The sequence below is a fragment of the Pimephales promelas genome, chromosome 4, assembly GCF_988280905.1.
Source record: "Pimephales promelas chromosome 4, fPimPro1.hap1.1, whole genome shotgun sequence".
In the NCBI taxonomy this organism is placed as follows: domain Eukaryota; kingdom Metazoa; phylum Chordata; class Actinopteri; order Cypriniformes; family Leuciscidae; genus Pimephales; species Pimephales promelas.
The window spans coordinates 26,348,341-26,375,118 of record NC_142772.1 but is presented as its reverse complement, the minus strand read 5'-3'; the positions used below and the strand labels follow the sequence as shown (position 1 = coordinate 26,375,118).

The 26,778-nt window shown below is 38.8% G+C and overlaps 2 protein-coding genes across 3 annotated transcripts in view; both read right to left on the bottom strand.

The window, feature by feature from the left end:
- Positions 1 to 1,550, bottom strand: part of akr1a1a (aldo-keto reductase family 1, member A1a (aldehyde reductase)) — a 111,702-nt gene extending 110,152 nt beyond the window's left edge. Inside the window, exons 1-4 of the mRNA XM_089130194.1 lie at positions 1,460 to 1,550; positions 1,073 to 1,154; positions 771 to 890; positions 602 to 687 (exon numbers count right to left, since the gene is read on the bottom strand). Coding sequence (XP_088986320.1) covers positions 602 to 687; positions 771 to 890; positions 1,073 to 1,153 — 287 coding nt within the window. The 5' untranslated portion in view covers position 1,154; positions 1,460 to 1,550. The remainder of the gene's footprint in view (positions 1 to 601; positions 688 to 770; positions 891 to 1,072; positions 1,155 to 1,459) is intronic.
- A 4,244-nt stretch (positions 1,551 to 5,794) lies between these two features.
- Positions 5,795 to 26,239, bottom strand: dnajb5 (DnaJ heat shock protein family (Hsp40) member B5). Of its 2 annotated transcripts, none has more exons than XM_039685639.2 (4): positions 25,971 to 26,239; positions 21,969 to 22,226; positions 17,898 to 18,535; positions 5,795 to 8,806 (listed from the first exon to the last, which is right to left on the bottom strand). In XM_039685639.2, the coding sequence occupies exons 2-4, from the start codon at positions 22,177 to 22,179 to the stop codon at positions 8,573 to 8,575; spliced, it is 1,083 nt and encodes a 360-aa protein (XP_039541573.1). In that variant the 5' UTR covers positions 22,180 to 22,226; positions 25,971 to 26,239; the 3' UTR covers positions 5,795 to 8,572. The 2 variants fall into 2 exon arrangements, with proteins under 2 accessions (XP_039541573.1, XP_039541572.1); XM_039685638.2 differs by lacking the exon at positions 25,971 to 26,239 and adding an exon at positions 25,265 to 25,489.
- Positions 26,240 to 26,778: the final 539 nt, after the last annotated feature.

Genomic DNA, 26,778 nt, shown 5'->3' with positions numbered 1-26,778 from the left:
GTCTCCAATTAGTACAAAATGCGGCAGCTAGACTTCTGACAGGTGCTAAAAAACGGAATCATATCACTCCTATTTTACGATCCCTACACTGGTTGCCAGTGCATTATAGAGTGGAGTATAAACTTTTAATTTTTGTGTATAAATCCATGAATAGTCTGGCTCCACCATATCTGTCTGCTCTATTGACTGAGCATCATCCGTCCAGATCACTACGGTCATCAAATCAGAGACTCCTATCTATCCCTAAGTCAAAACTAAAGTCCAGGGGGGGGGACCGTGCCTTCTCTATAGTTGGCCCCAGACTATGGAATGACTTGCCCACTTCCATTAGAATGGCCTCTTCGCTTTCTGTCTTTAAATCCAAGCTAAAAACACTCTTATTGGACAAGGCATTTAACACATGAGAAAACATTATTACACTGTATCTCTTTTTTAAACTGGTGAAGCACTTATCTTGCAGTAGTCTATTTAAATGTAATCCTGAACTTTTGTTGCTGTTTTGCTGTCAGTCTTTTATGATATTTATTAATATTGTAAAGCACATTGGACAATGTAAATTGTATTTAATTGTGCTATATAAATAAACTACCTACCTACCTACCTTTTGCAGGCCTCCTCGACATCATCTGGATGGTGTTTGGTGTTCCACAACTTGGAGGTCACAAAAATGTCTTCTCGTCTCAGGGACTATATGGTAGTCATAAATAGTACAAATTTCATTAGTGGAACGTGATGATGGTGAGCTTATTGATTGTCTGCAGGTAGGCTACTTTTCCTGGTCCAAGTAGTTCAGACAGGGCCTCTCCGACCTCCCGCTCATTGCCGTAAGCCGCTGCACAGTCAATGTGCCTGTAGCCACAGTCTAACGCTGCTAGAACAGCCTGCTTCAACTGTACGACACAATCCAATCTAGTTCTGATACCATCAATACATAATAAAGAAGCTAACAAACACAAGAAAATGCTACCATAACATACTGCACAGAAGTCACATTTTGGGCTGTTTTGGACATTTTTATCAGCTAATGTCTGTTTTGTCTGACATATGATGAGGTGGGAAAGGGTTTACACACCTGTCCTGGGGCACTTTTCCATGTTCCTAGGCCCACCGATGGCATCTGCTGACCCGTGGAGAGAGTGATTGTTTCTGTCATGCTTAAATTAGACCACGTATAACAAAAATGAGACATTTTCAGAATAGCAAAACTAATTACAGACTTGAATATCATTTTTGTTTGGCTAATTATAAAATAAAAAAACATAGTTATTCTGATAAATACATAGTATTAATGGTTCAATGTTGTCATTTAATGTGTTTAGATAAGCAGTATCTGAACACAAAACTAACTTAACATAAAAATTAACTTTTTGTTTTTCTAGTTTGCACATACAAAATTAAATAGTTGAAAATATTTAAAACATTTGACATAGCAGAATGAAAGATTTAGTACATATCTTACCTTTCCAGTATGCAGACTTAGACTGACACAGTTAGAGTTGTATACTTTAAGGTTAAAGTCTTTGTTTACTCGTTTCCTAAAAGGCTTGAACAACAACCAAAAGCCATGCGCACAGCTACAGCTATCTGATGAACATTCGGACCTACATTCAGACAATCTGTTTTAATCTTGCTGAACAGCATTGGTGTCATTGTTTGTCAGTGTGGCTTTGGGGGGAATGGAGTTAATGAAATGACTTGAGTCAGGAAACGGCATCTGTTTATTCTGGATGTTTTCACAATGGAGCCGTAGCCTATATCAAAACATTTTAGAGTCAGTGACATTCTGGCATGCTCAGGTTTAGTGCTCTCAGCTGTCACGGCCCTCCCGCTGGACAAATATAGAGCCAACGAATTATTACTGTCTGTCTGCCTCATGACTGCTCCAAGTGTTGTGACCTGGCAGCCCGCTCGACTCAAGGCCCACTCCACTTCCCTTATGTGGTCAGGCAGAAGAAATGTCTTAGTCACCTTACAGAAGGGGAAACCCCTGAAGAATATTATTGATTGTGGACTCACTCACTGGTAGTCTAATAGCACCAATGGCTCATTTTAAAGTGAGGGTACTCTCTGAACGGTTGTAATACATATAATATGTGGGTAGTGTGTGTTGTAGGCCTACACCTCATTGTGGCAATGGGAGGTGCATTTTAATTAGAAAAAAAAAATCTGAAACTATTATTGATGATTAGTGATTATTAATTATAATGTAAAAGCTGTGATTAAAGTTCAATGAAATAAAATTTTGACAAAACATTCTTATGAAGCATTTACACAGAACATGCTTATATTTTAACTCTTTTCCCGCCAAGTAACCCGAGAGTGCAGTCTGGACGATTGGGGCGGGGCCACATATTAAGGCGGGGCAACACGTGTTACTCCGCCCACACCCGATTTCATTGGTTTATAATACAGCAATCTTATTGACGTCGTAGACGCTTGAGGCATGGCACGAGTTTATGAATGATCTAGTACGCTGTTTGGCCATAGGACATATTAAGTGATAATCATGGCGACATCAGTAAAGATCAGTTGGATAATGTTTTGATTAATTTACATGAATCAAGTTAGATGAAGTTACTGTCAAAATCATTTCACGTCATTTCAAAGCAGCTTTACAAAAAGTAATATTGTAAGCTTTAATATTGAGAAGTTTTAGGGCTGGGCGAGATCATGAAATATGTTGCTGATATAATTGCGCTCCGTAATTTTACATCAGTCATTTATGTTTCTTAATTTTTCAATTAGGGTAAGTTAATAAACACGAACTCTGGATTTTACACAAATGATGATAATTCACTGTATTTCAGTAAGACATCGGATAAATCTGAAAGTGTGTTTTATTTTATTTTAAAGCTAAAAACACAAGGAACTGCCGCACACTATCAATAAATAAGTATCAAAATATTATGTTTCGGTCTCACGAAATTCATCAGACATATAGTACAACTATTCAAGCTCAATCCCATTTAAATGATAACACCATTCACCGTAACGATCCATTTGTAATCAATTAAGCTCAATGAGAATGAATACATAATTAATTTAACACCACATCATCATAAACAGCTACAAACACAACATTCCATCCATCCATCTTCTTCCGCTCATCCGGGGCCGGGTCGCGGGGGCAGCAGTCTAAGCAGAGATGCCCAGACTTCCCTCTCCCTAGACACTTCCTCCAGCTCTTCTGGGGGGATACCGAGGCTTTCCCAGGCCAGCCGGGAGACATAGTCTCTCCAGCGTGTCCTAGGTCTTCCCCGGGGCCTCCGCCCAGTGGGACGTGCCCGGAACACCTCCCCAGGAAGGCGTCCAGGAGGCATCCGGAACAGATGCCTGAGCCACCTCAGCTGACCCCTCTCGATGTGGAGGAGCAGCGGCTCTACTCTGAGCTCCTCCCGAGTGACCGAGCTTCTCACCCTATCTCTAAGGGATCGCCCAGCCACCCTGCGGAGAAAGCTCATTTCAGCCGCCTGTATCCGGGATCTTGTCCTTTCGGTCATGACCCAAAGCTCATGACCATAGGTGAGAGTAGGAACGTAGATTGACTGGTAAATCGAGAGCTTTGCCTTACGGCTCAGCTCCTTCTTCACCACAACAGACCGGTACACCGACCGCATTACTGCAGAAGCTGCACCGATCCGTCTGTCAATCTCCCATTCCATCCTTCCCTCACTCGTGAACAAAACCCCAAGATACTTAAACTCCTCCACTTGCGGAAGGATTTCACCACCAACCTGAAGTGAGCAAGCCACCCTTTTCCGGCTGAGGACCATGGCCTCGGATTTGGAGGTGCTTATTTTCATCCCAGCCGCTTCACACTCGGCTGCAAACCTCCCCAGTGCATGCTGAAGGTCAAGGTGTGAAGGGGCCAACACGACATCATAATTCGCAAAAAGCAGAGACGAAATCGTGCGGTCCCCAAACCTGACACCCTCCGGCCCCTGGCTGCGCCTAGAAATTCTGTCCATAAAAATTATGAACAGAACCGGCGACAAAGGGCAGCCCTGCCGGAGTCCAACATGCACTAGGAAGAAGTCTGACTTACTACCGGCAATGCGAACCAAGCTCCTGCTTCGGTCATACAGGGACCGGACAGCCCTTAGCAAAGGACCCCGGACCCCATATTCCCGGAGCACCCTCCACAGGCCGCCTCGGGGGACACAGTCGAATGCCTTCTCCAAATCCACAAAACACATGTGGACTGGTTGGGCAAACTCCCATGAATCCTCCAGCACCCTGTAGAGAGTATAGAGCTGGTCCAGTGTTCCACGGCCCGGACGAAAACCACACTGTTCCTCCTGAATCCGAGGTTCCACTATCGGCCGTATTCTCCTCTCCAGTACCCTGGCATAGACTTTCCCAGGGAGGCTGAGAAGTGGCCGAAACACAATATTCAAAATTGATAATATGATGATGTGGTGTTAATTATGGATTCAGTCTCATTGAGCTTAGAAATTATAGGACAGAAACGTTGCTAATAAAATTTTGATAGCCTGCAAGTATATTGTTGTTTTTACTTCGATTTTTGACCTGACCTAACAGTTACCGTTTAGTCTTTTTTCCCACGCATCACCTGCAGGTGATTGATTGTCATCTGTTGTCTCTCTCCATTTTTTTAAGTTGTGAAAACACTATTACAGTGTTTTTCTTTTGCTGTTTGAGTAAACGAAAACACAAAATATAAATTCAATGTCATCTCTCATTCACCGCTATAGAAGTTTAACCAACTATGACTTCCGCTTCTGAGAAACTCGGAAATGTGAAAAGGGTCATTTTTATAAAATAGGGTCTAGCTGTTGCTTCAAATCAAATGTCATAATACTGTTATTAGTAAACGCATCAATAGAGTCCGCACACTCTACCAAAGAAGACGTCATCAAATGCGAGATAAAAACAATATTTTACTGAAAAAAGGGGCAATAATGTTGTGATTCGCGTGATTGGTTTTTTAACTCATTAACAAAAACTCTATTTTTTTTTCAAATCCCCAAGGAAAACCTTGAGAAAAAAGCTTAAAAATGCTTTCAGGCCACTGAAATAGTGGACAGGAACTGTTGAATTATTTTGTGCTTGTAGTTATCCCAAAATGTCTTAGGGAGGCTACTACCCATTTACATGCACTGTAGGAACTCCAGAAAACTGAACATCAATGCTGATTTCTCAGCTCAAACAGTAGAGGAATGCAGTGCAGTTAATAGAGCTCATGTCTGTGAAACAGATAATCAGACCCATCGAGACATGCACCATCAGATGTTTAGTTATGCTTAATGATCACAGAGATTTTACTCTGTCAGCATCAACGGGACTTTGAATCAGACATCGACTTTATGAAGAAATAACTGAATTAACACCTATTACCTTAACACCATTAACAGTCCAATGACTGAGAATGGTCTGATTCACGGGGTAATTTCAGAGGGATGAGGATCATTCATTTCTGAGTCAAGCGATGTGGCATGAGCCCTTTTTTTTTCAGACATATCCACATAGTGAAAGCATTCTCTATTCATATCACTTAGACTTAATGTATTTAAAATAGATAAAGGTAAACGTTTTGTCCCAACCATGATACAAATTCAAAACTGTAGTCCAGCATTTATCTGTGGAGTTGAAACCTTTGCTAGTTGTTAGAGTATAACGGCATCTGTATAAACGTTATAAATACGTTAAAATGTGGATTTGTTGTCAACATTCTGATTTTGCATTGAGATTTGTTTCCCTAGTGTGCCCAACATCGTCATGTCACTTGGAAAGCTGTCAGTCTGTCTACAATTCATTCAGTCAGAAACGGTGATCATTATTATTTTCCTTTTCTGTCAGTATGTTTGGTTTATTACTTGTTCTTGTAAATCATTCATAAAGCACCAAAATGTAAACCACTGCTATTGAAAATGAAAGAGTTCAACATCAACAGCATGGCAGGCACGGACACACACACACACACCCTTACAGGCCCGATTTTCTCTGAATCATGGGAATTTAACATATTGATGTATCTTCCCAATGGATACAGGGAGCAGGATTTATACAAGAGGACAGAAGTCATAAACATGAGACATTTCAAATCTGACATTCAAATTCAAAACAATGAATGGATGTCCAAAAGTCCTGTGAGTACATAATGAAACTATTTTACACCAGTCTTTAAAAAGCTTGTGATCTTCCATACTTTCAATGTAACACAAATACAGTAATGGCTGTATAAGAGATATCCTAGATGGATCCCTGGAGAAATGAAAATTGTTGCTTATATCAAAATACTGTTACTCAAATCCTGTTGTTACTGTAGAAAGATGGTACATCACAAATCCATTGAAAGGAGGCTCTGTGCTTTAAATTTAAACTAAAATATAGACAACTATTGCAGTTTATTTCACATTGCACACATTTAAAAGTGTAAAATACTGAAACCTTTGTAGTAAAAAGCTGTTTGAAAGCAAATCCATCCCTAATAACTTCATTAAAAAAGTTTGCAATAATTGTAGCTGTGGTTACTGAACAATGAAGATCTGTATTTATCACAGTTCTCAGTTTCACACTGACCAATCTTCAAACGCTAATCAACATTAGGTAACATAGCTTTTCATTCAATGCAAATTATATTTTCATCTTAATATGCTGAGACTATCATGCTGCACTTTGGAGTATGCTTGTGTTTCTTGTACGAGATGGTGTGTATAATAAAATAAACAAGTGAGCATTTTTAATAGCTATTTGCTTCAATGATTATTCAATAATTATCTTGTCCAAATATTTTTTTCCCATGACACAAAATGAGTTATTTAGCAGAATGACCCAGCTGTTCTTTTCTATACAATGAAAGCGAGTTTTGACAGTCAAATTCTAAAAGAAAACATCCTCACATGAGGAACAGACCAGAATTTGCTTTTCACTCTAACTTCCCTGCTCTCAGTTAATAAAACAATGAAGAACTGTTTATATTTAATAAAAAATAAAAAATAAAAGAATTGTCAGACCAAATCATAAAATGGTAAGGACATTTGACCAAGACAGTCTAGGTCAGGGGTCTCAAACTCAACTGAACTGGGGGCCGCTGGAGGTAGAGTCTGGGTCAGGCTGGGCCGCATTAAGTACTCCACAAAAAAAAAAAAAAAAATAGTATTCCAAAGAAGGAGCACAACTGATCCAATCGTCTCAAACTTTACTTATATTTGCTCATGTCCTTTTTATTTTCTTTATACAACACATTGATATTATATTGAATGTTTTTTGGAAGGCACATTTCCTTTTATTATACTTAGAAAAATAATAATTGCTTTTGAAATACAAATATTTGCAGCCATGTCTTTCTGTCATGTTTTTTCTACATATATATAGTGTCTTACAAAAATGACTGACTGACTGATACGTGTGTGATGTGCCAAATCATTGAATAATATAACTTGGATTGACGAATATGACTGAATACACATATGATATATAAGATATTGCCTATGATGATTATATTTTTTGTTACTTTTTTTCTCTTTTGCACCTTTAAAAGCAAGTTTAACTTTCTCATCTCATTTCTAGTCATTCTTTTACAATCAGAGCTGGTGATTCTACAACACACAATTTCTTGACCGCTAGAGGCAAGGTACACAGCAGCACATGTAATAGTTAAGTTTTGTCTGTTTCAATTATGACACAAAGCTATACAACTTGGAAGGTGTAAGAGATAGCTTGACAGCCACAGTCACCATCATCTGGAAAAACAGCCAGGACATTCTGCTAGCTAACTCGCGTGTTCCACGGAAACAATGACGTTATGAGTTGCATGACAACGACTACATCACCGATTGATCGTTTTGGCGTAAACTATCCCTTTAATGATTTTACTGCAATACATTATTTTTGGTTACTGAAATGGCAAAATAGTCTGATTACAGTATTTGTTTCGATAATACCCTATTGTCTATGCTAATGAAAATAAAACAGCTGGCTCGCCTCAGTAAGGCACTCAAAATTTCTGTGACCTAAAAAATCCCTTGATCACATCACTAAATGATTACCAGAAATGCCAGTACCTGGTACTTCAAAAACTAGCAGAAAGCACCTGTAGATATGGGTCAGAGAGTGGAAATATATCACATCCTTACCAAATGGCTCTGCTGGTGCTCAAAAATCCAAAAGTCTCCAACACTTAAGTTGTCTTACATAATCAACATTCAAAACAAGCTTATCGATTATTACAATGGAAAAGAGTTTCATCTGCTACAAAATAACACAGATTCAATTTCGGAATAACCGGTTGTTTTTGGATTGTCCTCATCTCCATCAGTGCACCAAAAATATTAACCTTCCATCCAAAAAAAAAAAATCGGTCATTTTGTTTTCCTCTATAACTGTTTGCCTTCAATATCTTGATACAGAGAATAAAAACTGTTGAGGGGAAATAATAAAACATTACTTTTAAAAAAGTCCTGGGCGTTCCACATGTTCAGTGAAAGTCAATTAAAACTGTAACAAAATATCAAATGAGCCTCTGGTCCTCTTTGATTCAGTGTCTGTATTTCTAAGGAAAACGTGTGTTTGAAAACCGTAAGCATAAAGGGAATCCACTGAACTTCCTCTAGGACTGTGGTAGGTGCTGTTTGATGATCTCTCTGGACTGGGGTGGTATTCTGTCTGGGAAGCGCACCTGAAACTCCACTATCAAATCGCCGCGTTGGGATGGATTTTTCGGGAAAGGTAGGCCTTCTCCACGCAGTCTCTTGATTGTGCCTGGTTTGATGATATCGTTGCAGGGCAATGTGATGGCTCGGTTTTCAATGGTGGGAATGTTCACTGTGCAGCCACACAAAGCCTATCAAAAAGCAAAAAAGCAAAGTTAAGTCAGTGCAGACAAGAGATGGTACGCTGATGGTAATACACTGATGGTATTTCAACACTTAAGCACAAACTCTACATGGCGACATAGAGACCTAGTGTAAGATGCCTCTGTGATGTTACAGGCACAGAGAGCACATGTACAGGATAGATATAGTTTATACATATAGTGTATAGTGGACTGTAAAAAGAAATCTGAAATTTACAGTAAAAACCGGCAGCTGGGGTTGCAAGAACTTTACCATAAGAAAATATGCACCCAACATTTTAAGTTTTCAACTTATATAAAAAATATTTATTTTGCAACATTATAATGTATTTACTGTCACTATAAAAAACAGATATTAGCATAATTTTCTGAATATTCATTAGAGTTAAAATGAAAATGAGATAAAATGGTCATTGTTTTCATTTATTTTTTTCAAAATACACATATTTTATCAACAATTATCTACACAATAACTTCATTTACATTTAATTAAAAACTTTTTGCAGGAGTTGTAAAGTTTCTTACTTGGATTGTGTCAAAGTGGGCGAGTGTGCGTGTGTGTGTGTGTGTGAGAGAGAGAGTGTGATGCTGCAGATGTGGTAGCTGAGTGCACAGAAAGCTAATTCTGGCCACTGCTCTCATTTCACACAGCTAATGAAGCAACTGAAAAATCAGCTGAGGACACAAATTGTGATTCCCAAATCAGAAGTTGCTATGGATAAAAAAAAAAAAGAGAGACTGAAGCAGGATTCCATAGGCACAGATGAAACACTTTCAAATTGTTAAAGAGGGAGAATTTTCAAAAATAAAAAATCAATACCGGTAATTAAAATTTAATGAATGAAGATTTTTAAAATCGAATCTAAAGTCAAATCTACTTAACCAAGTTATGAAAAATTAACAAAGAGGATAAATACATTTAACTGGGCCAGTTAAGAGTTTGTGGAGTAATTTCCACTTAATCATTTTAAGTACAATCATCGTGCAATACAATAATTGTAAGTACATTTTGCTCACTTACTGACTACATTTTACTCAAACAATTTCACACTGAATTAAGCCATGATTTAAAATTGAATGATTTACTTAGAAACATGAAATTAGATTAAATTACTATGCAATATCTACACAATATAAATAATGTAGTTGTCACACTGGTTGGACTTTTCAGTTAGCACCTTGAGTTCGTTTGTTGTCATGGTTGTTGATTGAATTGTCATTCTGTTCAGCTGTACGCACCTCGTTATCATCAGGATTTTAAGTTCATGTCTTTGACTGTTTTGTCGGGTATTGCCAGTTAAGTGTATAGCTCTCTTCGTTTTGGATGCTTTTGGATTAATTAAAGACTGACATTTCTCGTCATCATCTTGTTTGTGTTGATCATCTACACAGCGCTGTGACAGTACTATCCGAACCTACTTGGAACACAATGGTGACATTAGATGGATCATTTATAATTTTGAGTAGAAAATGAACTCCAGATGTCACAAAACAGCAAGTTACTGAACTTAACAATGATAAAACAGTGTAAATACAGCTGGAAAGCAGCTAGAAAAAAGGTGATATTAATTGTGCATGCCCCAGTGCATGATGGGAACACCAATATCAGAAAGTTGAGTAGGTTTTACTTAATTTTATAACGTTGATACTTCTACAAAATTGAATTGAGTACTAATATAGAATTAACTTTGTTTCTTTAAATTATTTTAACTAAATTAATGAAGAAATTACATTTGTTTTGTTTTTTTGTAGCATTTACTTCACAGGATTATTTTTTATCAGGGTACACAGAAACAATAATATATTTACATTTACATATAGCTGACGTTTTTATCCAAAGCGACTTACAAATGCTATGTCAGAGGTCGCACGCCTCTGGAGCAACTACAGGTTAAGTGTCTTGCTCAGGGAAACATTGGTGTCTCACAGTGGATTCGAATCCGGGTGACGGTCTCTCACACTAAAGGCACGTGTCTTATCCACTGTGCCATCACCACCCCGTAATATCACAATAATGTCATCATTCGTACATTGCTTTGGATAAAAGTATCTGTTGAACGAATAAATGTAAAAAAAAATAATCAAATATATCCCCACATCATCACACACCTTCCACCACACCTAGAGATTGGCATGGTTTTACTTCAGTTAGCCTAATAGCTGGTTTGATTTGCATTGAAAGATGATCTTATGGAAAGTACCCCATGCCAATCTCTAGGTGTGGTGGAAGGTGTGTGATGATGTGGGGATATTTTAATTCCAAAGGCCAAGGGAACTTTATCAGGATGCATATTATCCTGGATCCATGAAATAACTGGCTTTTAAAAATAAAAATCTGCCTGACTCTATGGGAATTTAACATAGGGGTGCCCAGACTTATGCACCCTGTATTTTAAGGAAAAACATTTATTTATTTATGATACATTATTGATTCACAAAGAAAATTGGTGTCCTTAAAGGTTGGAGTTTTCCTCATTTTTCTAATTAAGGCATTAAGATCAGTATCCTAAAGATGATTTTTTATTCCTCTTTTTAGGCAACTTTAGCATGGGTGCCAAAACTTATTCACACCACTGTATGTCTACGCCATTAACGTCCGCGTCATTCCGCGTGTCTGTACACGCAGTCAAATCTCCAGTCATAAATGCCATTAACCCCAGTGACGGTTAAGTTTAGGGACGGGGTTGAGGTAAGTCATATATTTATATAACGTTAAGTCAACGGCGTTCATAAACACGCTGAAAGGGGATTATGCGTCTTGATAGCACGCCAAAAATGGAAATACGAATTGGCGTGTCATACACGCGCTACTTCATGAGATCAGTCTGAGTTTTGTGTTGCTGGCATTTCATGGTACTTGAATGCATTGCATTCATGATGTTAGTGAGATGTTGGTGGCATACTCTAAGCTCTTTCGGAAAGTTATTGCCCGTGTGTGTGTGTGTGTGTGTGTGTGTGTTTGTGTGTGTGTGTGTGTATATATATATATATACACACACACACACACACACACACACACACACACACACACACACACAGTATAGCTGCTAAGACAGTTTACAAATGTAATTGATAGGATTATATGAACAAGATCCTTCTGTCTAGTTTATATATTTATGTCAGATTTAGTTCATTTTCATCTTCCAACAGAGCTGAAGTTCCTCACTGTTAAATAAATATCAGGATATTAAAAATGAGATGGATAATGATTAAAGCTTAAATGTATACAGTGAAAATCCTGCGGTTATTGCATGTGAGCTTATGCTGGAAGAACATTTCATGAACTTTCTGTGAATACAAAGCACAAACATTGCCAGACAGCTCTGCTTAGCAGCTGCCTCAAGGGATGAGAAAATGTGTTCGCAATGACATCAGCTCCTTCCTACAGACAGCAGTGGTGTGGTGGGCTGGGTGGGCTGGGGGATTCAAGGAAAGAAGGGAGTAGCTGGATACTCTTACAAAACAGTTGAACGTGACAAGGTGCCAGGCATCTCCTCGACTCTGGCTAATGATGATGTTTCCCAAACATAGTCTTGTTAAGGAGATCGAAAATGAAACAAGTTATTTTATGGTCTACAGCTCGGTGTGACAAAGAGGTTTGTCACTGATCTGGACATTTGCACCAGTGCGAAGTTTGTAGGACATTACCACTAGTGAAAATTATAGGCTACATCTACATTAGCAAACCCACTAAGCATGTCTATAAGTATGTCAACGATGACACAGGCAATAAAGTTAGTCAAATGCAACTATTCTCAAAATTCGATTGCAAGCCCTGACAATGTAGTGGGCACTCTCCTTTTAATACCCTAAATGTTTATGAACAGAACTGTGCTTATTTAGACCTCCAAATGACAGACGACTGTATTGTGCACAGACATACCGGTTCGGCACGCTGTAAAGGTGAGTTCGGTAGTTTAGCAATTTGTAGACTGCACTGTACTCATAAAAGTTTTCTATGAAAAGTGTTTAAATTATGTATGGTGCATGTCACCCCCTAAATGTATTTCGCTATGTTGAAATGACATGACCTGCAGTTTTACTAAACATCAGAGAATCCTCACACTCATTGGCTTGGCTTCCACATCAGTAGATACGCTAGCGTAGTGATGGGAAGAAAAACACTTAGACTCAGTAGTGGCAAGGAGAGAATCAGTTCATGTATGGCTGAAGAAGCACAAAGCTCCGAAGCCAAACAACAAGCTTAAACATTGATATGGCATACACAAGGTGGAAAGAATTGACGACGAATGAGTCGCATTGAACACTCTTAAACTCACTAGTATCAGAGTTAAGAACGTCTGAATTCAAGACACAATGCTCACATTAACAAATTAACTTGATGCAAGATCACATTTAGAGCTGTCTTGAGTAATCCAGCATCATCATACAGATATCATCACGTGGCCTTGCGTTTCCTCAGCATCGCTGCTAACTGGGCTCTTTAGCACTGTTGATGAGTAATTACTAGGTGAATTGGGTATGGAAATTACCAGCAGACAAGGACCTTATAGCTGTCTTGCTCTTGTGCAAACCCATGGTCTTTACCAGAAGGCAATTAAAGAAGCTCAGAGCTCTAATTAAAGCAGTGCCTTGGGGTTTCACTAAGAGCATCTCTAAATGAAGACAATGGCCCTCATTTATCATTCATGCGTAGAAACAGTTGGCGTAAGAATATGCTTACACTCCTCTCACCGCCTGATTTATGAAGCTGTGTGTACTTTTTGAATCCAGGTTTACGCAATACCTGCCATTGATAAATGCCGCGGCTGAAAACTATCGTCATTTGAATAACACGCCCCTATGAATTCAAGTCTCCGCTTCCCCCACGCCCTCATTTTACGCCACGGAAGACGACAAAGAAGAGAAACTTCTCCGACGTGGAGACGAAATGACCTATCACAATGCATTATTTTACAGCACGTCTTTTGAAACAATCAGCATTTAATTTCGTATCACGTCACATGTATTGGGGTGTACAATAGTGATGATGATGTGATGTGGAGTATTAATACAATAATTGCAACTGAAGGCTCGCAACTGAAGGAATACATATGCCTACAAATCAAATGCTTTGGTAAATTCACACAAATGAAACATTGAAGTCTATTGAAGCTGAATACATTGAAGTTTTTTAATTACTATGTTGTTGTTTTTTACAGTGGGTCATAATATATCATATCTTTTAGTTTGTCAACTATTTGATTTTTAATTTGTCAACTAACTATTTTGTGGTGTTAGGAATTGTTTTTCTGCGCATTTCTGCATTAACTCAAAATGTGCGTACATGTACTGTACCTGAGCTGGCGGATTTGAGAGTGCCGCACGCCAACGTCCATTTTGATACATCTCAAAGTCACCGTGGTTTTGGGTGTACGTTGGAAATTTGGAGTACGCACTTTGATAAATGAGGGCCAATGTGCCTATGAGAACAGTCTATATCCATGCAAAATTTGTCCCATGAATGCATCAACAATAAACAGGCAGATGAAAAATTGTGTGGCCAGTTGCCATCAGTTTGCATGAGATGGTACCAGATGGCAAAACGGTTTGGGATGTTCACTGGCTCTTATCAAGTTTCATTCTGGGCATCTAATGAGCAAGACCTTTAAAAGTAAATCAGTGCTCTGAAAACATATCAGAAAATAGAACGGTTCTTATTTAAGACAGACATTGTAAATCTTTCCAGATATTCAAATCTGTGGTTGACACAGCCTATAACAAAAGCCAAAATGCAGTTTTAGACAAAGGCTGGAAATCTAACGGACACATTATTATTTGAAACAGCTGACAAGCCTTGACTGAGCTGTTAAGGTAAAAGTAGTCAAAAGTTAAGTTAACAGAAAGACAAGAAAATATTTACCATTAATAACAGTAGTGCTCTGAAACGCTTCACGACTGACATTAAGGCTATTTCTGCGGATGTCACTATAAAGTATTAACTGACCATGGATTTCTAGGTCACTAGACTAATAAATATATGTAGACTGTGGTTATTATCCTCAGTGGGTCAGCCCATGAAAATCACATTACATCTAGGCAACGTCAATCGAATTTAATCATTAACTTAAATTATTGCTCTGATTAAAAAAAGCATAATGTTCCAGCATTTAATTACTTGGGGCAGAATTTTCTGAGGTTCTTATTGGATCCCCTCAGGCTAGCACTGCATCAGTGACTCTATGAGCTGTCATAAACTACTGAACTTTTATGATGAAAACACAAACAGTATGGCACGATACAACAGAAATAAAAGTCACAAAAAAATAACTGTTCAATTCCAGTTATGTATGTTTTTTTTTTATCTGCTTTTGTTTTTATTGTGAACAAACTGTATTATCCGCAATAATTTTCTGGTTCCAGGCGTGAAAATTAAATGTTCCATGTGCAACCCAAGAAACCATGCTTGGCTCGGTCACATGGCAATTTTATATGTGCGGTTCAACTCTTCAAGGCGAGTTCAACTCGCTTTTTCAAAGTTAGGACTCTGCTTTGGCGTATGACACTGCACCATGACATTCCTGTGCTCTCACACTGAAGTGGGAGAGAGTAAATCAGCAATGACTTTGAGCCATGGAGAGACTCTTAAGTCACCAAGCATGATTTTGTTCTATTGAGTCCTACAGCTATGGTAGATCAACACTGGGCACGCTCAGGTACATTTACCCATATACACAGTATAATGTTATACAATAATAGTAATATGTTTCATAATGAAATGGAAGGTAACAGATATATAGTAGGCTGAACTATATTGGGGAAAAAAACAATAAAATGTTTTTCTGCTTTAAATATTGCAATATGAAAACAATTGCACCAGATGACTTCAATAAATTGGGAAAGAACGAATACTTGTAGAATGCAGCGCTGCCAACTCTCATGCATTCAGAGACTCACGCAGCTGACACTAGCTGCCTTCCAAAACTATTGTGAAATGACGGTGTTTCCATTAACCGATGTTATGCGACTAAAACGTCATTCCAAAAATCATGGCGATGGATGTTGGTAGGTTTATGTATATCCCAGCCACCGCACTAGCCATTGTTTTTAAGGGAAGGAGAAGTAGGCCTGTTATCCAAGCATTAATGGCAAGGAAAGACCCTTTTACTTGGGAGTGGCATATATGAGGTGTTTCTCCCTCTCATCTGCTTCAAGGTCTTGATAAATTGTGGCATTTCTTTGTTGTTAAGAATCCAGTGTTCCCTGGTTATTAATTATTAGAGTTATTAATGTAGAACTCTGTCTCATCTCCTGTCCAAACATACCACGTCATCTACATCAGGCGACCTGTAAATGAGCAAAAACTAATTTTCAGTTTCCATTGCAGTTTTGAAAAATATTCCTTTTTCGAATTGCCTGAAAAACCACCTCATGTGAGAGTAAAAACTTGCGAAACTGATGCGTTTCCATTCGGGCGTATTTTTAATGTCGTAATTTCAATTTGCGCAATTTGAATGGTAATGGAATCTGTGTGCTTTGTGGGAGCACACAGAAAACAGCGCCCAAGTGCCAAATTGAGTCTTCTTTTGCGTCTTCTTGCACTTGAATGCTTTAAACTCATTTGCATGTTTAAACTGACGGGACTTAAAACACAGGCAAATAATAAACTTTCACTCTATGATGGTTAAACTTTGCTATTAATCCAGGATTCACATGCGTTCTGAATTGTGGGGCCTGGTCCATATGAATCACAGATCAACTATGTTTCCTACTTATACGACATCCATCCATCCATCCCTTCCTCCCTCCCTCCCTCCATCCATTCATCCATCTATCTATCGCAGATGCACACATGTTGATGCTGAAACAATATTGTGCAGCCCTAGTCACAGACATTGCAGGAAAATAAAACTACCAATGGTTTGTGTTGGGAGAATAAAACAGCCAAATTTAGCAGCTGTGCAGGTTAACAAGGTCAGTACTTATTTTGGAGAGGGGTTTGATACCAAATGAAGCCCATTAATTTACCCTTTAAGTCCATGTTAATGAGGGCACAAAGGCCAAAGGGTGGTCCATTGTGGAGACTGTCGTAAACCTGTCTAATCTAAGTCTGGGTCTGTCTATTCTTGGGCTACAGAAGCCAACTGATAAAACAACCCAGTCTGCTTTGACGGCCAGTAAGGGAATGTCAAGGAATAGTGGGAAAAAGCCCACAGGTTAAAAAAAACAGACTGTCAATTAGGGGTTCACAATAAGGAATTTCTGTCCAATAACCAATTTATCAGTAGCTTTCAATCCACCTATTTTATGCATTTTGGAATATCACTTAAAAAAAACACTAGATGGAAATGCCAATGGAAATAAGTTCTAAGAATAAGCATAAAATACATGTGCACTCAATTGAGGCGGATCATTTTTGATCCAATGAGAATACATGCTCATAAACTACAGTGAAAACTCATTACCGAATAAATCCCTCTATGCGCAACAAAAAAAAAAGTCAACAGTGAATGTGACTGGATAACTGGTCTCACCAGCGGACCAATTTCATTATACAGCATCCCAAATATTGCTGTGATCTGAAATGCCTGAGCCAAAGACTGTCACTAGAATCATTTGGTATAATGACCTCCCAGAAAAGTGTCTCTCATGTTTGCACTCTCAAACACCAGGTATCTAAATGCATGATGACGTCATTGACATGACAGCATTTATTGTTTTGTCTGTGGCCGAGATAAAAGTAATTTACGATGTAGGAATAAAGTGCCACAGTGGCTTCCCTGATAATAGCAACTTCCATTTTTATTACAGATATTTTGCACCAATGGTATTTTGTTAACTTTGAAGGGAAACATAGCTAGTGTTATCCAACCCTGCTCCTTGAGGCACACCAACACTACACATTTTCGAACAATTCCTAATCAAACACACTTGATTCAACTCATCAGCTCATTAGAAGAGACTCCCAGACCTGAAATGAATAGGTAAAATAAGGAAGACTTCCAAAATGTGTACTGTTGGTTTTCCTCCAGTAACAGGGTTGGGAAACACTGCAATATATTGTGGATAAAAATACATGGTGGAAATCATATTGACTGAAAACTGATTGTCAAAACAGTGAAGATTTAAGAGCACATACCTCCTTAAGACCAATCTTGGCTGTGTAAATGATATTGGAGCCATCCCTTTTGAAGAGTGGATGCCCTTTGTCCTTGAGCACAAATGCAATATCAGCAGGAATGTTCTCAGGTGTCTCATCACCCTCTCTGGGGAAGGTGATCTTGGTCCCTTCCTTCCAGCCTCTCTTGATGACAATGTTAAGGATTTTGTCCTCTGTCCTCATTGTCCTTCCATCTGGGTTCAGTCGTCTGCGAGTGATTCGCATCCGCTTGGTACATCCGTGGAAGATCTCTTCTAGAGACACTCTAAGCTCATGTACTACAGGAGGGTCCTGTACTTTCCTCCGGCCACCATGAAGGGGCTCATTGCGATGTCTTCGACCTCCACCATGGTGAAAACCGTTGACACCATTGAAACCAAAGTGGCTGAAGGAACTGAAGGGATCATCATCTCCATCCATTTCAATGTCCTTGTCATGGTCACCATGGTCTGCAAAGCCATTAGTGGTTCCTCGCTGGCGTCCAGAGCCAAAGAATATATCGAAGGGGTTGGAGCCTCCAAAGAAAGAAGCAAAGGTGGCATGTGGATCACCATGGAAGGTGTAGTGATATGTAGTCCCTTGTCCACTAGATGAGCCTGTGCCACCTGTTTTCAAACCTGAAAGGAAATACACAGGGGGCACAATGTATTAGGGTTTTCTGCATTAAAGTTCTGCCCACAGAACTTCTGCCCTTTTGTGACCGTTTCAAGGTTAAGAAGCTTTCTGAATCTTTTTTTTAATGCCTACTGCATATTAAAGAATGCAAGGTTGTATTTAGATTCCTCAATGTAAAGAGTATTTTTCTCAAACGAGAAAAGAGTAATTTTTCTCTTTTTTCTTTCTCTCTTTTTTCCACCCCCTCTCAAATGGGCTGAAAAGAACTAGTAGCACAAATCCTGGGGAACTAATGTTCCTGTATGAGTGGAAGGCCATGGCAATGGCTTGGTGAATGTTCTCTAAGCTCAGGTGTCTGAACTGTGTTCTGAGTTTGACTGTAAAACAGTGCTCTGCACAAAAACAATTACGGTCAAACAATAAACTTTTTTGACTGTTCAGTTCTGTTAAAAAAAAAACATTAACATCCATGTGTTATGGTGGATGATTAATGGCTTGTAACAAATGCACTCCTAACCACCAGTACACAAGCTGACTCATCTTGCTTGACATTCACATCTTCAACAACTCTATACTTAATGCGGACATCTTATAAAACATGTTTCCATTTCATTCTTTGCAATTTCAACGAATTCCTCAGGCCAAAACAATCAATGAGGGGATGGTTATTAAAGTGGGTCAATTGGGAATAACAAATTCACATCTTAAAACACAGATTTAAAAACATAGTTTTTCAACGTGTTAATATATAGGCAAATAAGCTCTCTGCTGCAGCCACAGCCTTTTGGGGGAACCCACTGGCTCTTTATTTACAAGCAATATGGAACCATGCCATGGTGCACAGGAAGTATTTATGCAAAGACTCTAAAAACATAAAGGGAGTCCTTGCTAAATTCAGGAGTACTTTCAGTGAAGGAGGAATTGGCAAAGGTGTACAACTAGCCTGGCATCTAGCCTGGAGTTGGCATTTGAACATTTGAAATCCTTCTTTGTTTCCTCATACATTTTTATTATTTTGGAACAGTGCCATGTTTATAGACCTTGCATTAGTCAGAGAACTTTTCTGTATGATCTGTATCATCCTGCAGTGTATAAAAAACAGTGGTCTATCCACGTGAGCCACGACAAGATCCTTTTAAGGTTTGTCCTATCTGGCATAAACACACAGAACTGCGCCTGGGTACATGAAGTCTTCTTGTAGCATCTGTAATGTTTTCTCAAACCCCTTTTCCACCAAAGCATTTTGAGAACCGGTTCGGAGCCGGTGCCTACTAGCGAACCAGTTCTTTGTGTTTCGACAGCCAAAGAACCGGTTCTCGGCCGGGAAAACTGGTTCCAAAGCGGCACCAACTCTTTGTTGGACTAGAACCGTTCTTTTACCACGTTATGCTTACGTCGGGGGCTGGGACGGGTTTAGATGTGTTCTAAACATCTTTTCTGACCATCGCAAAGCCAGGAGAAACATTTGCAGAAACACGATGGAGTCCACCTTTGTAATTGTTATGCTTGAAGTTGGCGCAAGCGTTTTTATTTTGTAATTTTTTATTTGAAACATAAGCAAAGAAGAAAACAGTCACATTATAGAACAAATAAATGAAAAGAAAAAAAGACACAAGACAGGGGTACATAACTTATCAGAAAAGATTACATATCAAACGAAAAGATTAAAAGACTGACATATTTCAATTGTTTTTAAAGCCTTCTTGGTACACGTGTTAGAGATAATCCCAAAGCAATGTACTTGCAAGCGTTTCTAGCGACGTACACAGTGATGTAACAACGTCGTTCCCTGGGCGCTCTAGTCAGTGGAAAAACAAGTTGAACCAACTCCGAACCAACTTTGAACAGCACCAGTTCTTTTTGGGTGGAAAAGGGGTATTAGAAAAGATATGTTTGAGTACAATGCACTATTTTCAACCAATAATAAGGAACTTTTCACATTGGTAATTAACACAGAGGAGGGGGAGTTGCTTTTTACTTTAGCGATCACATGTACTTCGTGTAAAGGGTGATAATTTGCGGGCATCAGGTAGCCGCTATGAATAAGCTGGGTACTGAAATCATTTGAAATTAAATTCACAAACACACACACTCAATGTATAGGGAGTGTAATACCATTAACACCAACTACCACAGCAAGCATAAAGGCCCTGATATACTTCAAGCAAAATCGTAGATCGGAACAAATTCAGGTCAAATCTAAGTTCGTTTAGAGTTCAGAACAGGTTGCCAAAGCGTACTACCATTGCTACTTCTTTCAAGTGAAAATCTATTCTGGTTAAATTTTCCCTGTGCAGTCAGTCAAGGTCAGAAGTCCTTGAATGAAAACATCGTCCTTGATTTTATGCAATAAAGTGTATAAAGAGTGCTGTAGAGGAGCTTGTGCAAACATAACCACGTTGCTATAATCAGATGCGTTTCTAATGCTTTATTAGAAATAGTGGTTAATGTAGGTTGTCTACAAACCGGAAGGTAGGTGGTTCAATCCCCGGTTCCACCTGACCAAGTCGAGGTGTCCATGAGCAAGACACCTAACCCCAGCTGCCCCCGACGAGCTGGATGGCGCCTTGACACCGCCGTCGTTGTATGAATGAGTGAGTGAACGGGTGAATGTGAGGCAAAATGTAAAGCGCTTTGGTGGTCTGTGAAAGCGCTATATAAATGCAGTCCAACCATTTACCATTAAAGTGATTGCTGTTTTCTCAATTTTGTTATTGTGTATTTTATTGAAAGCACAGCATATGTTTACATATTCATCTAACCGTCGCTCTCTGCAATGTGAGCGGCATCAGATAAGAGTATACAGTTAATAAAGTATTTCGAACTTTATTTTACACCGAAACGAATTTTAAATTGCACTGAATAATAACCAACACCAATGTGCAGCATCCGTGTAGATGATGCAACGGCAGCAATATTGTGCCAGAACGCCCACCACACACCAACTTATTGGTGGAGAGGTGAGAGTGATAAAGCCAATCAGTATGGGGATGATTAGAAGAGGCCATAATGGACAGAGGCCAATAGGCAAATTAGGCCAGGATGCCAGGGTGACACCCCTTTTATTTTTCAAAGCACATCCAGGGAATTTTTTTTTAACACAGAGAGTCTGGACCTTGGTTTAATGTCTCATTCGAAAGACATAGCTTTTTTTCCTGCAAAAACTAGGTCCTAAATGATCTTGTTTCACGAGTTTGTAATCATGCTCCAAAGCAGGGTTTCATAACCTTGGTAAAAAGTGGTGTTAGCACTTCTAAATTACAAATGTGAAACTTTCAACTTAAAGCTGCCTATATGATGGTTATCAAATTTTAAATAAAAGATAACTATTGTTTCCAGAAAACTGATAATGCCCCAATAATGAGTCAAAGAATCTGATGAGGTACTGAGATGTTTGGCTGTAGTACTTTTGTATATGAAACCAAACACACTCACCATCCTCGCCATACTGGTCATAGATCACTCTCTTCTTTGGGTCACTCAGAACTTCATAAGCCTCTGCTATCTCCTTAAACTTCTCTTCAGCATTAGGATCCTTGTTTTTGTCTGGATGAAACTTTAGGGCCATCTTCCTGTAGGCTTTTTTGATTTCATCCTCATTAGAGCCTGCAGGTATGCCAAGGGTCTTATAGTAATCCTTCCCCATGGCTTTAATTTACAGATAAGAGTTCTTCCAGAACCACCCCAAGCTCTCTACAAAACAAAGATGCAAATAAACAAGGTAACCAATAAAGAAATACAAATGCATTCAGGTTTGTTACTCTGATAGATTGATCAATGCAGTGCAGTAAAATCCAACATTTTCAAACTTATTGGTTTGATGAATGTGTTGTGCATAGCCTATACTGTCATTTTCTTTGTGCGAGAGAGTTGATTAGCATGCGGTGACACGGTGGGTGCACAAAGTTCATCATTACGCTTTTCAAGAAATCACGGAAAGATGAGCGAGAAGTAGAAAAAACACAATCTACATCTGTGCCTACTTCACCTTTCCACGAGAAGACAGCGAATGAAGAAGCATCTGAGGCTTCACAATTAAGTAACTAATGTAGTGAGACTTCTACAATACAAATCTCCACAATGGCAAATAATTGTTTCTCATTATAACAGCGGAAACAACTTAAAATGCTCTGTCATCTATGGTCACATATCACTTGAAACTGTAAAGGGTCTATTTTTATTATTTTTATTTTTTTACACACAAAAACTGTGCTTTTGTGAAATAAAGAAAACAAACAGAATGCTGCTTTTTGCCATTTCGGTTTCCTTTTCATGAAGTTGAGTGTGTGCGTCACAAAAATGTATGGAAACTGTGGATAAGCAACTTGTCGCACAGCTTTTTCTTTATTTTTGTTCATCTGTAGGTCTATTTAAGTGAGATTAGTATTTTAAGTGTGTGAATCCTCATGTTCGGTTCTGTTGTTTATGCAGCTATTTGCATAAAACAGAACAAAAACAAATTTAGGTATTTTTAATGGGTCACAGACACTTATCCGTTCAAATTTAATTCTATAAACATAATTTTATCGGTTGACGAGCATCGGTTATATCAAATAGGCTATTTACATTTAAAACACAAATTGGCCAATTAACTATACAGTGGAGAGAACAAGTATTTGATACACCGCTGATTTTGCAAATCGTCTAGAAGTCTGTAATTTTTATCATAGGTACTCTTCAACTTTGAGTGATGGAATCTACAACAAAAATCCAGAAAATCACATTGTATGATTTTTAAGTTATTCCTTTGCATTTTATTGCATGACATAAGTATTTGATCACCTACCAACCGGTATGAATTCCAGCTCTCACAGACCTGTTAGTTTAAGAAGCTTCTTTAAGAAGCCCTCCTGTTCTCCACTCATTACCTGTATTAACTGCCCCTGTTTGAACATGATACCTGTATAAAAGACACCTGTCCACACACTCAATCAAACAGACACCAACCTCTCCACAATGGCCAAGATCAGAGAGCTGTGTAAGGACATCAGATAAAATTGTAGACCTACACAAGCCTAGGATGGGCTACAGGACAATAGGCAAGCAGCTTGGTGAGAAGTTCAAGATGATGGTCAATCTCCCTCGGTCTGGGGCCCATGCAAGATCTCACCTTGTGGGGCATCAATGATCATGAAGAAGATGAGGGATCCGCCCAGAACTACATGGCAGAGCCTTGACCACAGAGAGCTTGGACCACAGTCTCAAAGAAAACCATTAGTAACACACTATGCTCTCAAGTCAGCACATGTCCAGGCCCGCCTGAAGTTTGCCAATGACCATCTGGATGATCCAGAGGAGGAATGGGATAAGGTCATAAGGTCTGATGACACAAAAATAGAGCTTTTACATCTAAACTCCATTCGCCGTGTTTGGAGGAAGAAGGATGAGTACAACCCCAAGAACCCCATCCCAACCGTGAAGCAAACATCATTTTTTGGGTATGCTTTTCTGCAAAGAGGGGACAGGACGACTGCACCGTAATAAGGGGAGGATAGATGGGGCCATGTATCTTGGTCAACAACCTCCTTCCATCAGTAAGAGCATTGAAGATGGGTCGTGGCTGGGTCAAGGTCCTGGAGTGACCTAGCCAGTCTCCATACCTGAACCCAATAGAAAATCTTTGGAGGGAGCTGAAAGTCCATATTGCCCAGCGACAGTCCCGAAACCTGAGGATCTGGAGGAGTGGGTCAAAATCCCTGCTGCAGTGTGTGCAAACCTGGTCAAGAACTACAGGAAACCAATGAACTCTGTAATTGCAAACAAAGGTTTCTGTACCAAATATTAAGGTCTGCTTTTCTGATGTATCAAATACTTGTCATGCAATAAATTAACTAGCCTACTTAAAAAAAATTATGCAATCCGTTTTTTCTGGATTTGTGTTTTAGATTCCGTCACTCACTGTTGAAGTTAAATAGTATCTATGATTAAAAATTACAGACTTCTACATACACAACTTAGTAAGTGGGAAAACCTGCAAATATATTTGTGTAAATATATACACCTGAGTGTGTGAGTGTGTATGGCCCCCTCATTTTAAGATGAGGAAAATAACATTTAAATGGGAATAAACGAAAATTAAATTCTGAAATATATTAGCCATTGTGTGTTTTAAATGTAAAGTATTTGAAATTGATAAGTTTTAAATTTACTGTTAAGTAATATCAAACACACAGTCTCCTACGGCATTTCAGTCGTGCTAATGTAAAGAACAGCGGCACAATTCAGCTCGTTGGATATTATATTATCGCCTACTTATGCAGAGATCTTTTGCTGCAATCAGTCACTGTCCACGATATTCATAAAAACACAAGCAGTAAATATCGTACAACAATATTCTACAATCATTTATTTCATATAGTGGACAAGAGTGTTACACAGTGACAGCATGCAATAACACAGACGTAGGCTTTTTGAAAATAAACTCTATCGCGTTAAGAGAAGCCCTTGGACATTTGAACGTATCGTTTTGTTTGGGCGGCACTGCAGAAAGCAACACAGCTCGAGAAACATTAACAAAGACTTAATGTTCAGCATATTATACATAGCAGTTTCGATTTACACACATAAAAACGCATGTGTTTAAAAAGTGTTGCATTTAGGCTGACGTTATTTGCTTGTTTGGTCTATTGTCCGTTTAACAGAGAGGAAAATAACGGTTCTAAAATACACACATCCCTAGCCTTTATACCTATATCCTTCGACAGATCACGAAAGATTTCATTAAAGCTCACCAGTTACAATATCTGCAGATTATGATGCCGGTTTGCCGCATCCGACAGGAAATCCTCATCGCTAAATCAAACCTCTGAGCTGAGGTCTCCCGGTATTCCTCTCCGGTATTTACTGATGTCAGGCTGACCACCAATGAAAAAATAACGGGACGACTGGTGACTGAGTGATATCTCACTGACGTCAGTAAGACAAGCCAGACCTCTTTATGTATTTTTGGCATAAAAATAGATGTTGGATTATCCGCGTCTGTACCATCATACAGTCATATAGGCTGTGCAGAGTGTACACACCAGGGTTCCGATTAGACATCATTCTTAAATTAGACGCAAGAAAAGATGAAATCAATACTGGCTGTCTTAAATCGTTCATAGCTTTCTACACAGCAGGCGGCGAGGTTTTGAAACACACGCACTTTCATAAAAGTAAAGACCATACAAAAATAAAAGCCTGGAGCTGATAACAGTCTGTAATTAAGACGTATTTACAGTTATTGTATCAGTATTAGCCTAATCATTACTTTTCGTTGAGCTACTGAAGATGTCAAATTCTCTCCGGCAAGACTAAAGTTTTTTTTAAAACAGACTAGCTTTCAAAAACTCTCTGTGAAATCTTACAGGAAATGATCATTTATGCTGTCAATCACATTTTTGATATGTGTTTCACTTGTATTTGTGAAGGCATACAGAAATTAAAAACAGAGCTTACCGTGTGAAAATATCCTTTAGCTGTCTGCCGGTTAGACTTACAGCAGCATGACATTCTACTCCATTCATTTGACCACGCCCACAATCTGCATAGGCCCCGCCCCGCACACGCAGCACAAATAGGCATCTTCAAGAATCATCTGCCAGTGTAGACATCTGAGAAAGTGTGCTCACAAAGAAGGGAAATTAATGTGACACAATTTTGTATTGACTATTAGTAGACACTCATAGCTATTTTCACCAAATAAATTTCTTTTAAATATTACTACATTTTTCTAATATTTATTCTAAATATTTGTTTTTCTTCTATTTGTATGTACAGTAATATGTGTGTACTTTTAACCTAGAGTAACATTTTCTATTTGACAAATGAGAATTTGATTTTGAGGAAGGTGTAAAAGAGCTGCATCAAGTAGTGAGATGATGCAGTATCCAGTGTTTTCTGCTGCGTTTATGCCCCTCTCCACCTCCAAGCATGCGCTCCTTACCGCCTTACATAAACTGCTAGTCATCAAATCGTTATATATATATATATATATATATATATATATATATATGTTCATTACTTTTTTAAGTCAGTTACATAAAAACGTATATTGGTTAATACTGAAAATTAAGACTGACAGGCCCATGACTAAATAATGGGTCATACTTGATCTTAAGATGCACCTGGCCCCTGCAGTCAATAAGAGTGCTCTGTCTGGCCCCAGATCAGGCTTTACATTAACACAGCAGGGGACGAGACTCTCCACTGATGTCTGGAATCGTACTCATCTAAGGTCACTCCACAGTCTAAAGTGTTTCTACAT

What these genes read in the sequence shown, in the direction of transcription:
- dnajb5 (XM_039685639.2), bottom strand. Translation starts at nt 22,179, where the DNA reads ATGGGGAAGGATTACTATAAGACCCTTGGCATACCTGCAGGCTCTAAT. An exon ending in TGACCAGTATGGCGAGGATG is followed by an intron (nt 18,536 to 21,968) that starts GTGAGTGTGTTT and finishes ATTTCCTTTCAG; the next exon opens with GTTTGAAAACAGGTGGCACA. An exon ending in CCAAGATTGGTCTTAAGGAG is followed by an intron (nt 8,807 to 17,897) that starts GTATGTGCTCTT and finishes GCTTTTTGATAG; the next exon opens with GCTTTGTGTGGCTGCACAGT.